The following is a 14336-nucleotide window of genomic DNA, read 5'->3' on the forward strand; positions in this document are numbered from 1 at the left end:
AATGTTGTTTATATTTTATTTCTATTTACGTTGTGTTAAATTCTATTTGTGTAACTTCATGTATGTAGTGTATGTGAGCGCATGATCTTTCTTTGCAAACGCCTTTGTGTGGTCTATGGTCTATGTGACATGTTGTATCTATGTGATACATCTAATGGATTTCTTTGTCTCTTTTTGATATTGTCAAAGAGGGATAAGTATATGCAAGTTACGAAGCTATGATACACACATTTATAGGAGTCTTCATGAAGACATCAAATGCATCATCGCAAGTTTTTCCATCATAAAAAAGGGGGAGTGTAATATCCCATATTCCCTTAAATGCTCAATTAGTTGTCAGTTGAGACCAATTGAGTTCCTATGTACTCTATCTTTTATCAATTGTAATAATTGGAGCTCCTATGTGCTCTAAATGTTGTCAATTGGGACCAATAGAGTAACCAGTGAACTTGAAAGAGATTAATTATTAATAAAGAGACAGAGCAATATTAATAAGTACAAGAGAGGACATTTTTGGTAACATTAATAATTGGTCAATTGGGATATTTTTATAAAGTGTATGTTATATATAATTGTGTGGTGGTAAGAGAAAGAAGAAGAAAAGGATAAGAAGAAGTATGTAATAGAGAGTGAGAGATATCAGAAAGAAAAGAAAGAAAGGGAAGAGAAGAGAAAGAGAAAGAAAGAGGAAAATAGAAAGAGTAAGAAGAGGATTAGAAGAAGACTCATGGGAGAAGAAGAAGATGAAGCCATGGAACCACCATCATCATGTCATCTTCTTCATCATCTTGATCTCACCATCTTCATCTCCAAGGTGAGTTCTAGATAGAATTTTAGATTTAGAAATTAGGGTTGGTAAAACCATGAAATTGATAGTGAGATTGTTGATAGTATGATGAGTTTCTTTGAATCTTCATTGATGATATTTCTATGGTTGTTCTTGCATATGTTGGATGGTTTAGTGAAATTGATGAATTAAAATATGTCACCAATGGGGTTTGAACCCAAGACCTCCTTGGAATTGTACAAGCCTTACCACTAGGCCAAAGATGTTGTTGTTAAATACTTATACAATGAATAAATGTTAATCTAAATCTTGATTAAGATAGATTAACGAATTAATCGAGTGTTATAACTCCGTTTCGGATGCGGACGGATGCGTTAGAAAGATAACGTAAAGGGCTATTATTATTGTTCCATGTTATAAAATATTATGTGATTTATAAATGCTATAATTATATCATGATGAAAATTAAATATTATTGTTATGTTGAAGGTGAAATAACATGATTAAAAACCTTACAAAGATGAGTGAGGAAACCTAGGAGAATAACTTGATTAATAACTTAGAAATATAATCTAGGTTATGGAACATGTGTGATATGTATGAGAATACAGTATTCATTCGTACGACGCTTATGTGGAGGTCGTGAACGAATTGTTGCCATGATTGAGAATGAGACGCATTGTATGGAACATGCCATGTTATTATTTGTGTATTATGGTGAATGAAGTCACCTGTGATTTATGAATTTTGTTATGGTTCGTGGAACCAATGATTTGCGAAACCGGTCATGTATTCAGAATGTGTGTTTTTCTGTGATGGTACACATCTCTATTGGTATGCTTAAACGTGTAAGCATTGGGATGTGGGACCAATGATTCGAGCCTCAATTGGGTTTGAGCCCCAACCATGGCGGACATGGGGGAAAGGTGGACACCAAAGTGGGATAAGGCCTATACGATGAAGGATACCCTAAGTGGGTGAGAGTCCCATACGGGTGACAGTTGCTTGAACTGGGGATTAAGCCTCATAGAGGACTCGATATCCACCGTGAAAGTCGAATCATACGGGCATGCATGAATCGGGTCTGGCTTAGACGTAAGTCCGTTCGGGAATTGATGCGTCGTTATCTGAATAATGATCGTGGTTGAGTTATGAGAACTCAGATGCATGTTGCCATACAATTGCGAGATAGTTTCCCCATCGCTCAAGTCTTTGTTCCCTTGTTGACTTGAGTTGGATATGAGTTGAATATTGATTAGAAAACCCTGTAGAGCCGAGTGGACCCATATGATAGGAGAACTCACTGAGATTATTATCTCATCCCATTATTGTTGTTATTTTTCAGGTATTCCTTACAGGTTGAATCTATGAGAAGCTTTGATGGATGTTTCAAGGGATGCTATTTATCATGATCTTCCGCTGTGGAGTTGTGTGCAATGAAGATATTGTACATAGTTCTTAGATTTTATTGTTTAGGCACTATTGTATAACATGTTCCATTGATGTTTTAGTTTGGACATGTATATATATTGATGCCATTAGGCACTTATGTTGGATCAGTACCAATTATTAACACTTGTATGATATTATTCTAGATATATATTATACGGGTTGTTATAGGGAGTATGTGAGTGCCCTTCCTAGAGTGTAAACCTACATGAAACAGGGATTTCAAAGAGTTCTCATCATCTTCAACCTATATTTTATGCATACACATAAACAAACTACACATAATCATTCTTTGTTTGGGTTCCATCTAGAAAAGTGTTGATAACATCTAATTTAGGTTGTTGAGTTGTAATTTGGGTTGATATCTTTGAGGGTTTCAAATAAGAAAACCAATTTGGTGTTTTCCTTCAAGATCAATTAGGGATTTGAAGGTTTTGGACAAAATTATGCAATTTGGATCTGATCGAGTGAAAGCTTTGAAGAACGAGGGCTCCTTGCAAAGGAGTAGCGTGATACGATGGATCATATTGATAAATCTTGGGTTATAATAATTCACAATTTGGATTCGGTCGAGTGAAGGCTTTGAAGAACATAAGGTTCTTACAAAGGAGTAGCGTGAGACAGTGAATCAAATTGCCATTGTTGGGTGACTTGATCATGCTCAGATCAATTGAAGAGAAAATGTTAGAATCAACATCAAACATATGGTTTATAGGATTGGATTGCTACATTTATCTTGTATACTACTTTTACAAAGTAAGGTTAATTTCATTATCTCAATTCAAGTTCGAATTGATGGCAGATGTATCCATAGCAAGGCCGATTGGGGAACTGCCTAAACAAATCCTTGTGCACTCTCTGTCTCTGTCTCTCTTTTACGTTTCATTTGCAAATTGTTGAATTCATCTATTGTACGATCAACACGTTTGGTTAAACCTTTTGATAATAATTTGAAAAAGCTTTTTTTATAGTTGATCACAATCTATTAGATTGTGGTTGGATTTTAAGATCAACAAATCATACAAATTTCTAAACTAAATTTATTGGACACAAGGTGTTCGATAATTTGTCTATATTATATTTTTGTATATTTTATCATTGAGAATAAACTCCACTTTTAGTATATCATTCAATTGGTTGTGGTTGAAAGTTTTTTGATCTAATTTGTACTTATTATTATACTTTGATTGTAATTACGCATATCTGAACTTTTCGGTAGCGGTTCGGTTAGACGTTTCGATCCGGGTTACTTCCGCTAGCCATATAAATTTTCAAACCAATTTTTGTTAAAGTTTTTACTTGGGATCTATTCACCCCCCCCCCCCCCCCGCCCCCTCTAGATTGAATCATATTGTCTAACACGTATTGTTACCACCAAGCCAAAAGGTAGTGAAGTGACAAGTAGTTGTACAGAATTCGCACACTCCATAAAGATGAAAGAATGAGTAGGGCCAAGATCAAATAATACTGGAAATAGTATGTCTGAAATTTCCCACTCACCCTGGACTAAACCAGAGGCATTCGAAGCTTCCTCTCCTCTAATGTGATAGACACGTCCCTTAGCAGTAGGGCGGATAGCATCATTAGTGTTGTTGGTAGATGAAATATGATCTCTCATTGGTGCTCGACAATCCCTAGCAAAATATCCTGGTCGTTGGCCGAGATAACAAACTCTCACTCTTTCTGGGCACTGAGTACTCACACGTCCCTCCTTATTACAGTTGTAGCACCAAACAATACCTGAATTTTGTGGCCTCTGACCTCCCTTGAAATGTCTTTGAGGTTGGTCCTTTCCATTCCTTTGAGGTCGGATATATGGTTATTGTTGCTTGCCTCTATTATTGTGGTCCTGATGTCCCTGTTTGAAAAAGGCTTAGTGATAGAAAATTCTTAACAAATTTATAGAATTTTTTTTCAACCTGGTGTCTAGACGGTCCTCTCGCCACCCATCTATTTGGACGTCCTTGCTTCATTCGCTCTACCTTCTTACATTTCTCCACTAGCACTTGGAACTGACGAATCTCCAATGGATTAATAGATTACTTAATTTCATATCTGAGTCCTTGCTCAAACCTTTCACACTTATAGTTCTTGTCCACATGGTCATGGAAATAGTAGAAATATTTGGCTAGTGAGTCAAACTTGTAAGCATACTCAGAAATAGTCATATTACCCTGGTAAAGCTCGAGGAACTGATCCTATTTCTCAGATCTAGCACTTAATAGGAAATATTTGCCCATAAATTTATGTTTGAAAGTTTCCCAGTTCCGTGTTTCATTATTACTCTCCATTGGCTATTTTGCACCCCGCCACTAGGATTCAGCCTCTGCCATTAGAAAAAAAGTTGCATATTCCACCTTCTTAGCATTTGTGCAATGGAGCATTTCAAAAAAATTCTCAATTTCCTGTATCCAAATATCAACCTTATCTGGGTCATGTTCCTTTTGAATTTTAGTGGATTTTGATGATTAAAACCCGTCAGTTCTCTCGCAGCAGCAACAACTTCCTCTATCTGATCCCTTAGGCCTCACATTGAGCTTGGATTGTAGTTTGCTGCGCAAAAGTCTCAGCAAACTGTTGAGCAATAGCAGTAGTCATTGTGTGAATTGCCTGAATGGCGTCTTCCATGTCAGCAATTGACTGGGTATTTTGTGGGTCAGTAGAAGTTCTTAGTTGGATCATCGTAACTTCGTACAATTACACTTGTATTAGAAGGATGTTTAAGATCTCATCCTAACACTTGGGCTATAAGTATGTGGATTCCAAAAAAATTTGCTACACATAATTTTTCACACTCGTTAGAACATAACACAAGTAGTTAAATAAATAAATAGTCACAATGTTTATCTAAAATATTATAAGACTAAATAACTCATGCATCACCAAATTTTCATACTCATACACCATACACGCCATACAAGATCGTCCCACCCCAAAATATGTGTCCAATGATTATTGTTCTGATATCAAATGTAACATCTCAGATTTCCTCCAAGGTATTATTTAAAATTTCTATAAAAAATGCGGCTTCTTTTTAATAAACTGAGAAAACTATAACAATGACTGAAAATAAAATTTAGAGAAATGTAAATTTAATAAAATTCCGCAATAGTTAAACAAATTATGACGGGGAAAATTCATATCTATGTTTTTAAACGAGTTCAGATGCTAAAATAAATGAAACAAAAATAGAGCACCACATCGATTCATTTATTACATAAATTACTAATTTTGCAAGAGACATATTTAGTCGTACACGCTTCAAGCAATATATTCAATCATGTTTTTCTCCTTGAATACCTAAAATATTAATTGTAAGGATCAAATTACATATTCACGATGAACCGTACTCACCATAAAAAATATCATAAAATACTAACAAAACATTTCACCAATAATAAATATAATTATTAGTTTTATTTATTTATTTTATATTATGAAAAATGCAATGTGAATGTGACCTAGACTGTATAATGATCCAGTTAAATAAAATAAACTCATTCCTAAAAACACCCAAAGTCACCACAAAGACACAACAGATAACTCATCTATACACATTCTACATACATGATACATGTCTCATAATATAAACAAGTCATTTTCGAACAATCCCACATATGAGCAGGAAATGTCATAAAGTAATGTTCTGTATATTCCTTTTAATTTATTTATATTTTCTTTGGGTCATACTAAAAAAGCCATATAAGTCTGAAAGATAAAGAAGGAGTGTTGATCAACTATCTGCTAAACAAAAAAAGGACCTGTCAGAAATGACCAACAAAACTAGAAAGACGCCCAACTATCTGCTTAACAAAAAAGGCCTTGTCAAAATTAATCTTTGTGATGATCTATATATACATTATGTCAAAGAAAAATATATGTGGCACTTTCTATTAGTCCTTGATTTAATTCTCTACAATATTTCAGAAATTAAGTTAAGCATTTCCTTTTCTCAGTTTCCTTTCATACATATAATGAATGACATTTAGAGACTATAATTGAACAACATATATTAAATAGCAACAAGATGTATAATATTCAAATACAGGATAATACAAATAAATTTAAAGATATATATATATATATATATATATATATATATATATATATATATATATATATATATATATATATATATATATATATATATATATATATATATATATATATATATATATATATATATATTCAGCAGCGCCATGCAGAAGCAGCAATGATGGATCTATCTTGCCACCCAAGTAACAAGCAACCCTTATCCTCAGTTAACCTATACCCATCACATGAATACAAACCCAACAATATTCTTGACTGAGTCACCGCATTAGGACTCAATGCTACTCCTTTGAACCCTTTCCCTTCCATTATCTTCCTCCATTTTTCCAACCTCTCGTGTCTCTCTATCCTTTCCTCCCCTTCACATGCCACGATGTTGTGAATCTCTGGTGCAAAGATATACTGCTCCACCTTTGCCCTAGGTGCTGACTCCATCGGGAATGTCGCGTCCAAAGAGTCGAAGATGGCAGAGTAGTAATGTAATGCCTCGAGAAACCGGCCTAAAAAGTATGGCCCGTTATGGCTTGCTTCTTGCTCCACCAGCGTCACGATGTTCGGTGCTTGGTCTCTAATCATAGATAACAGGTTCCCGAGATGGTTCCCAGGAACACGATGGAGGCGGTTAACTGTGTTAACCGCTAAAGCCTCGCCTACACGGCGGTTAAACATGTGTGGTTTAAGATCCTCAAGTTGTTCTCCAACGGGGTGGAACTCAAATGGGATACGAAGAGAATGAGCTAACTCTGTTAAACATCTTCCGGTTTCTCTAACTGATTCAATGCACGGCCCCACACCTGTGATCCGGAGGAACGGAGCACCGCCGGACCGTGCAGCCAATGCCTGCATGAATGCAGGCCACTGGTAACCCTGGAGGATATCAAGGTCGATGACATGGACACGCTCTTCAGCCTCAAACGCCTCGAAAATTGCTTGGTTAGCGGTAAAGTGAGCGAATTTTATGTAAGGACAAGCTTGGTAGACAATCTGGTAGATCCTGAGGACTTCCATAGCGTTTGATGGAAAGGTAGAGAAACTTGATGATGAGGAAGATGAAGAAGATGGCGGTGTTATTTTTTTCATTGATGATGACTTTGTTGTAAGGGTTGCAGCGAGTCTTGCACTAAGAGATTCTGTGAAACATGAAGCTACACGTTGCATGGAGTCACCTAGTGGTGTTACTACTCTGTTGAGCTGGTGTAGGTACCTTCTTGCTAGCATGTATTCTTCTTTTGCAACTGCTTCAGCACAGGCTAGAAGCAAGTGCACCAGTTGAAGTCCACTGTCTTGCTCCTACATATATAATATAGTAATATTTCAACTCACAAATCATTAAAAGAAATAGAGTTGACAAAACAGGTCCTACCAACTAGGTTGCCAGAAATAGAGTTGACAAAACAGGTCCTATCAACTAGGTTGCCAGCATTTTTTTTGGGGGGAAGGTTTTAAGGTCGTACCCTATAATATGCTCGTACTCATCCGTCCCATTTTTTTTCTAGTTTTTGCAGAGTCAATGTTAATATAAATCTTTACATCCTGTTTTTTAAGACTTTTTTTGCTGGACGGGTCTAAATAGAGCGGATATACCCTTTTGCCACCTCAAATAAAATCACATGTTTCATTAAATTTAACTTATGTGCTCAAATTGATAATATTATGTTAGATAGACCATAAATTATGTTAACTAATTAAATTAAAGGATCAAGTGACTTAGAATTTGAAGTAAAAAATTTATATGAAGAAAGAGAAAGGAAAGATTTTATTACCTGTTCAATTCCAATTGGAATAGGAACGGTTAGACCTTGCTGTTGTGCTTGCAATTTTTGGTGTTTCTCTTGATACCTTTCTTGTTGTAAAGCTTGTGAAAGTGAAGCACTAGCCATAGATCCCATTTGATGATACATGTCACTCTCTTGAGACACTTGAGAAGATCCACCACCATGCATAACAGAAGATTCTTCGCTCACAGAACCACAATACCTTGAAGAGGAATTCTGCATTGTTAAACTATCCAAAATTGTCGAAATTGGTGTCTCCATGTCAAAACATTGATCATTAGAAGAAATAGCCTTAGTTGATGAAAAATCAACATCAACTTGATAATCTTCTAAGAACTCTTCAATTGCTGGCAATGAAAGATTTTCAACATGTTGCATGTATTGATTGTTTGGTGAATTGAAAACTCTATGAAGTGGACTAAGTCCTTTTCCTTTTTGTTGATTATTATTATAACTATTTAAACGAGGTGGTGAAAAGGTTTGAATTTGCATTCCTTGAACATAGTTATTATTATTACAGTTAGAAGGTTGTGGTGAATTAGGGTTAATGTTGTTCCTAATAGGGGATGATATCATGAAATCATTATCTAAATGGTCATTGAAAAATGATTCCCACATTGAACTATCTGGCGATTGGACTTCGACATCACCATCTAAGTCAAATTTGAGTGATGGTAGGTTTAAGCTTTGTGGGGTTAGAATACTAGTAATTTGATCTAAATCATCACAAGAATTTGTGACATTTTTCTTTGAAGAATTTGGTTGAACACATTTTTCTTTGATGGAATTTGAGCTTCCACAAAGTGAATTCATCATTTTTGGTGGTTAATTTCTTTGCTCCCTAAGCTACCAATACATGTATCTGAAAGTGATTTAGGTTGGTTTATGGAAAGAGCAATGCGTATGTTTTCTCTCTTTTTATTTAGGTGGGATGCAAAAAAGTACAAATTTTTATGAGAAAATTATGAGAGGAAAAGACAATACTTGATTCCAAGAGTTTGTGAGTTCTTTCATGTAGTGCTAAGACTTTGTGCTGGATTTTAAGAGGCCTGGTTTTTGTCATTTATAAACTTGTTTTAACTTTTTATTATTAGGAGCCTTTGGAATGCTTGAATTTGCAATAAAGGACAAAGGATTTGGTGGACCCCTTTTGCTATGGGCCGGCCCATCTATTTACAAGGTTCTTTTCATACTCACCTTGGCAATTATGCGCATCAATACGCATATGTAATTTTACTTTTGTTCGTGAATAAAATGGTACTCCCTCCGTTTCTTTATAAGTGTCACTTTCTTGCAAAAAATTTATTTCTTTTTAATTGTCACTTGCAAAGTTTAAGGTAGTATTAATTACAATTTTGTCAAAATTATCCCTAGATAATGATTGCAGAGAGAGAAAAAGTAAAGTGAATGTAACAATTAATTAAGGGTATTATAGGTAAAAGAAGAATTATTATTTGAAAAGTAACAATAATGATTAATTTCCTTGGTATGTGTAAAAAATCAAAAAATGACACTTAAAAAGGAACGGAGGGAGTAATAATTATTAAAAATTAATATAAATAATTGTAATTCCTAGACTTTGAACTTTGATAATAATATTTAATTTAATAATATTGACTTTTATGAATTATATATATTTTGTAAATCATTTTTTTAATTTAACAGTCTAATAATAATATTTTAATTTTAAAAGTGAATAAATAAGATGTCTACTATTTAAATATGAATCTCCTACAATAAATTATTATTACACAATTATCAATTGGTTTAATATAGCATTTTAGATGACATGTTAATGAACTTTTGTTTTTTCTTATTGAAAAGAGGAAATGATACTATGAGCTATCACATATGCAATGCAAATAGACGAATTTTTTATAAAAATAATCCATTTTTTTAAGGAAATTCCTAAAATACCTCTGGTTTCAAAAAAAAATCTCAAACTACCCCACATTTAGGAGGAGACGCCAATTCAATTGAATGCAGACGCCAATTGGATTGGCTAGGGCATGTGCCATATCCAATCCAATTGGCGTCCTTGTGTATAACTTGAGAGGAGGCGCCAATTGGATTGACGCCTCAGTGTAAAATGCAATTTTTTTGTTATAAATAGATGTGTTGTGTGATTCATTGTTCCACATCTCATTTAATCATTTGGCAATCATGTTTGGTGTTCGTCGCCAATACGGAAAGGTGATTTATGCGAGAGACAAACCTCAGATGCTGATGTTGTTCTGGAACATCACTACGTTCGATCAACTGAAGGGGGAGCTGGTTCGTTGGTTAGATGGGAAAATACCAGAAGGGAAAAAAATTAGAAGTATTGAGAAACTCGATATTATCTTTGGTTAGGTGCGAATGAAGACTGATAAGGATGCTAGGGAAATGATGTTCGGTCGAGATGACATCAATTTGATTGTTGTAATCAGCTAGAAATATTTCTGTTTTCAGATAGCTTATTTTGTACTGATGTTTGTTGTGAACCCCGTTGTAACAAAAACTTAATGATATATAATGATTGAAGGTTACAGAAATACAATGTTACAAAAAGCTTAAGACCCAGATGATGCTCCTTGATTGGGACAGTTGTTCTTGTTGTGTCCTGGTTGACGATAAATACTACATAATCTTATCATTTTATCTGTGGAATCCATTTCTATCCTGATATGTGTGTTGTTTGGCCTTCCTTTTTTCTTTCTACGCATCTCGTTGTGGTGCCAAACTATATCACCTTCATATGGAGGCTGATATTCCTCCATTGGTAGTACTGAGAAGCTTTGATTATATACATTCATGACGGTGACGGCCTTGTACATATCAGGTAAATGGTTGTAAGCGTCTTGACGAGTATAAGCGCATGCTGCAATGACATGGGAGCAAGGAATGCGGAAGGCCTGGAATTTTCCACAATCGCACCAACTTCTGTTTAGTCTAACAGCATAGGCTAAATTTGGTCTCCCCTTGTTGTGGTCCATTGTTTCCTAGACGCTGAAATTTTGCCTATGACGGTCAAAGACTGTTACAGCGTGTGTGCTAGCTTTGATGCTCTCCTCTTTCATGACTTTCATGCAACACTCACTGAATACTTGCCCGGACATTAACACCGCACTCCATCTTTCATCTCTGATTGCGAACGTAGAAGCCAACCTATAATAGGTCAATCTTACAAAGGCGGTTATTGGCAGATTTCTAATTCCTTTGAATACCCCGTTCATGCATTCCACAAGGTTTGTTGTCATATGGCCCCATCGACAACCTCTGTCAAATGCCCTTGTCCACTGCTCTACTGGTATGTTATTTAGCCATATTCATGTGTCTTTATTAGACAGTCTAATTTCATCACGATAATATTGAAATGACGGCTGAGTTAGAGCATACCCAACATTCACCACCTTCTTGCGAAGATTCTTATCTTTTATTGCTCGCATGAAGTTTTGTGCAATATGTCTGATGCAATAGACATGGGTAGAAGGAGGATCTTGCCATCTATTGTCATGGTTGTTGTAGGCACTCTCAATGGCAGCAGGTCTATCAAAAATCAAATAGAGATTGGCTTGTGGAGCCACATGCGTTCTGAGATGTCGAAGAAAGAAACCTCATCCAACATCCGTTTCACCTTCAACCAGAGCAAAGGCAATGGGAAATACATGGTTGTTTCCATCTTGTGCAACCACCATAAGCAAAGTACCCTTGTATTTGTCGTATAACCAAGTGCCATTAATTTGAATAATAGGTTTGTAGAATGCGAAACCTTTGATGCATGGGTCAAACGTCCAAAAGAGACAATGAAAGATTCTATTACTTGTAACATAGGTTACGTCTTGCATCATTGTTGGCAATGTCTCCATAATTGCCACAGTTCCTGGGACATATGTTTTAAGGGCCCATAAAAACTGTGACAATTCTTTGTATGAATCCTCCCAGTTGCCGAATACCTGTTCAACAGCCTTTGTCCTTGCAATCCAGGCTTTCTTGTAAAATGGAGTATAATTATATGTTGTTATGATATGGGATATAATTATACTGACCTTCACTGATGGGTCTTTATTAACCAACGACAGAATGTCTTGACATATCAATGCAGCGCTTAGTTTATGGTGATCTTGTTCAACGTTAGTTGCAATGCAATTGTGAGGTGGGTCTATTGAAGCGATCTCCCAAGAGTCGTTTTTCTTTTTGTAAGACGCAGCCAACCGAAACTTAAAAAGGATGTTACGATATTCGATAACATACCTTCTTGAATCAGTGCGTTTCACTGTAAAATCATCAAAGTTTTTCATGTGGAATTTTTTGATAACTCACAAACATTCTTCTTTGGTACGAAACATGTCTCTCACCTTTAATTCGTCTTCTGATCGTGGATACGGGTTATAGAAAACACTGTTGGATGTATCATTGTCGTGCAGATCCAAATTTGTCATATGTTGAGGCGGGTTGTAGACATGACTATGAGGTATTGGTGGTGGTTGATCATCATCTTCAATGTCGTTGTTCAGCATCTGATCAACCTGTATCTCGGTCTCCTCTTCTTCTTCATTAACGACGTCAAGTTTTTTGTTCTTTCTTTTATAGGATGTTTCAAGGTTCCGGACTCGAATCCACGAACATGTCCATATGGACCCGGTGATTCAACCTTATGTTGAACTCATCGGTTTTGGTCACATAAGCACGATTTTGTCTTGGTCCGTAGATAACAAATTCATTCTTGCTTTATGTGAAAGATGGCGTCCATAGAGACACACATTTTGGTTCCCAACCGGTGAGTGTACCGTGACGTTAGAAGACGTCTATATGCTTTTGGGACTGCCCATTGAAGGTAAGGTTGTTAATGATAAAACCAACTATGCAAATTCAATTTGCATGGACCTCTTGGAGACTGATTTGTTAGATGATAACGCAAGAGGCCAAGGTATATTACTTTCACGCCTTAAGTCATACTATAATAGTTTATACTTAATGAACATTCTACCGAAGATGCTCGAATAATAAAAACTATGTGTTATATTATGCTGTTCATTGGTTCGTTTTTATTTCCCAAAGGTAGTGGTTCTAGCATGCATATTATGTATTTACCTTTATTTAGACATGTAGATAGAATTGGAAGTTACATTTGGGGATCTTCTTGTCTAGCCTATCTCTATAGCTCCTTGTGCAAAAACTCACACAAAAACACATCTATATTTTCTGGATGCGCTGTTTTGCTACAAGCATGAGGTTGGTCAAGACTACTGTCCCTAGCACCCGTCAACAACAATCCTTTCACATTCTCTTATGCGCAAAAGTAAGTTGTTTAAATTGCTATATCTTTACTTACTTCTTTAAAGATTATTATCTCTAACTAATATTCCTACCTTTTTGGTGTAGATGGTCTGCACGTGGAATGGGTTATAACAGATGTCCTAGACACTGTATTACTCAGTATCGCAATCTGTTGGATCACCTTCGACCGACAGATGTAAGGATAATAACTTAATTTATTTCGTTATAATTTGTTAACTTCTTCTACCTAGATTATAATCCTATCTTCTTTCACATTTCAGTTCATTTGACGTCCATACCTTAATTTGGATCATGACCATGAGGTCAACGCTGAAGACGCGACCGCATGGACTGCATGCACACCGATAATACGATTCACAACTGTGGAGATGCATAATAGTGATCGTGTGAAGTTGCAGTTCGGTATGCCCCAAAACATCTCCCAGCAAGCCTATGAGAGTGGCATCTGCGCAAAGTTAACGACCAATGGAACTTCAGTCCATGGAAAAGCTTCGCAAGATCGGAGTGTCACAAATGGAAGCACCGCCATGACCATGTCTTAACTGACGCAATCACGCCATATGAAGAAAAACCAAGTCGTACTTATATGGCTTGGTATAGATCAGTTGGTTTTCAGTTCATCGTCGAGGATATGTACCTTTACGACCCACGCCAGATGACTTACACACCTGACACCTCAACATCAAACCCCCAACAACAGTGTCAGACCGGATACACACAACCTCCCGTCCGTCAAACGTTCCGTTCAACCAACACACAAACATACAACTAAAACATGTCATACACCCAACCCCAATACCAAGAGTATACCCCATACCACCACCAACAAATTGACCATCAACCTGAGACCCAACATTGCTTCACACCCACCCCATCACCCTACCAAAGCCGCCTTAGCCAGAACACCCAACGATCATTCAACACTAACCGCCTCTCCTCCTACCATATCTAAGAATCTCAAACCTCACAAAACCAAAACATCCAATAACCCT

General features: G+C 36.2%; 1 protein-coding gene across 1 annotated transcript; it reads right to left on the minus strand.

Annotated features, from left to right (window-relative positions):
- Positions 1 to 6424: 6424 nt before the first annotated feature.
- On the minus strand, positions 6425 to 9074 carry LOC127128197 (GRAS family protein RAM1). Its single transcript, XM_051057429.1, has 2 exons — positions 8053 to 9074; positions 6425 to 7579 (listed from the first exon to the last, which is right to left on the minus strand). The coding sequence occupies exons 1-2, from the start codon at positions 8878 to 8880 to the stop codon at positions 6425 to 6427; spliced, it is 1983 nt and encodes a 660-aa protein (XP_050913386.1). The 5' UTR covers positions 8881 to 9074.
- Between the last annotated feature and the right edge of the window lie 5262 nt (positions 9075 to 14336).

This window comes from Lathyrus oleraceus, chromosome 3, assembly GCF_024323335.1.
Source record: "Lathyrus oleraceus cultivar Zhongwan6 chromosome 3, CAAS_Psat_ZW6_1.0, whole genome shotgun sequence".
NCBI classification, from domain to species: domain Eukaryota; kingdom Viridiplantae; phylum Streptophyta; class Magnoliopsida; order Fabales; family Fabaceae; genus Lathyrus; species Lathyrus oleraceus.

Excerpts from the sequence above, each read along its gene's own strand:
- LOC127128197 (XM_051057429.1), bottom strand. The coding sequence starts at position 8,880 with ATGATGAATTCACTTTGTGGAAGCTCAAATTCCATCAAAGAAAAATGT. Across the intron at positions 7,580-8,052 it reads TTCCAATTGGAATTGAACAG|GAGCAAGACAGTGGACTTCA; the intron begins GTAATAAAATCT and ends TTATATATGTAG.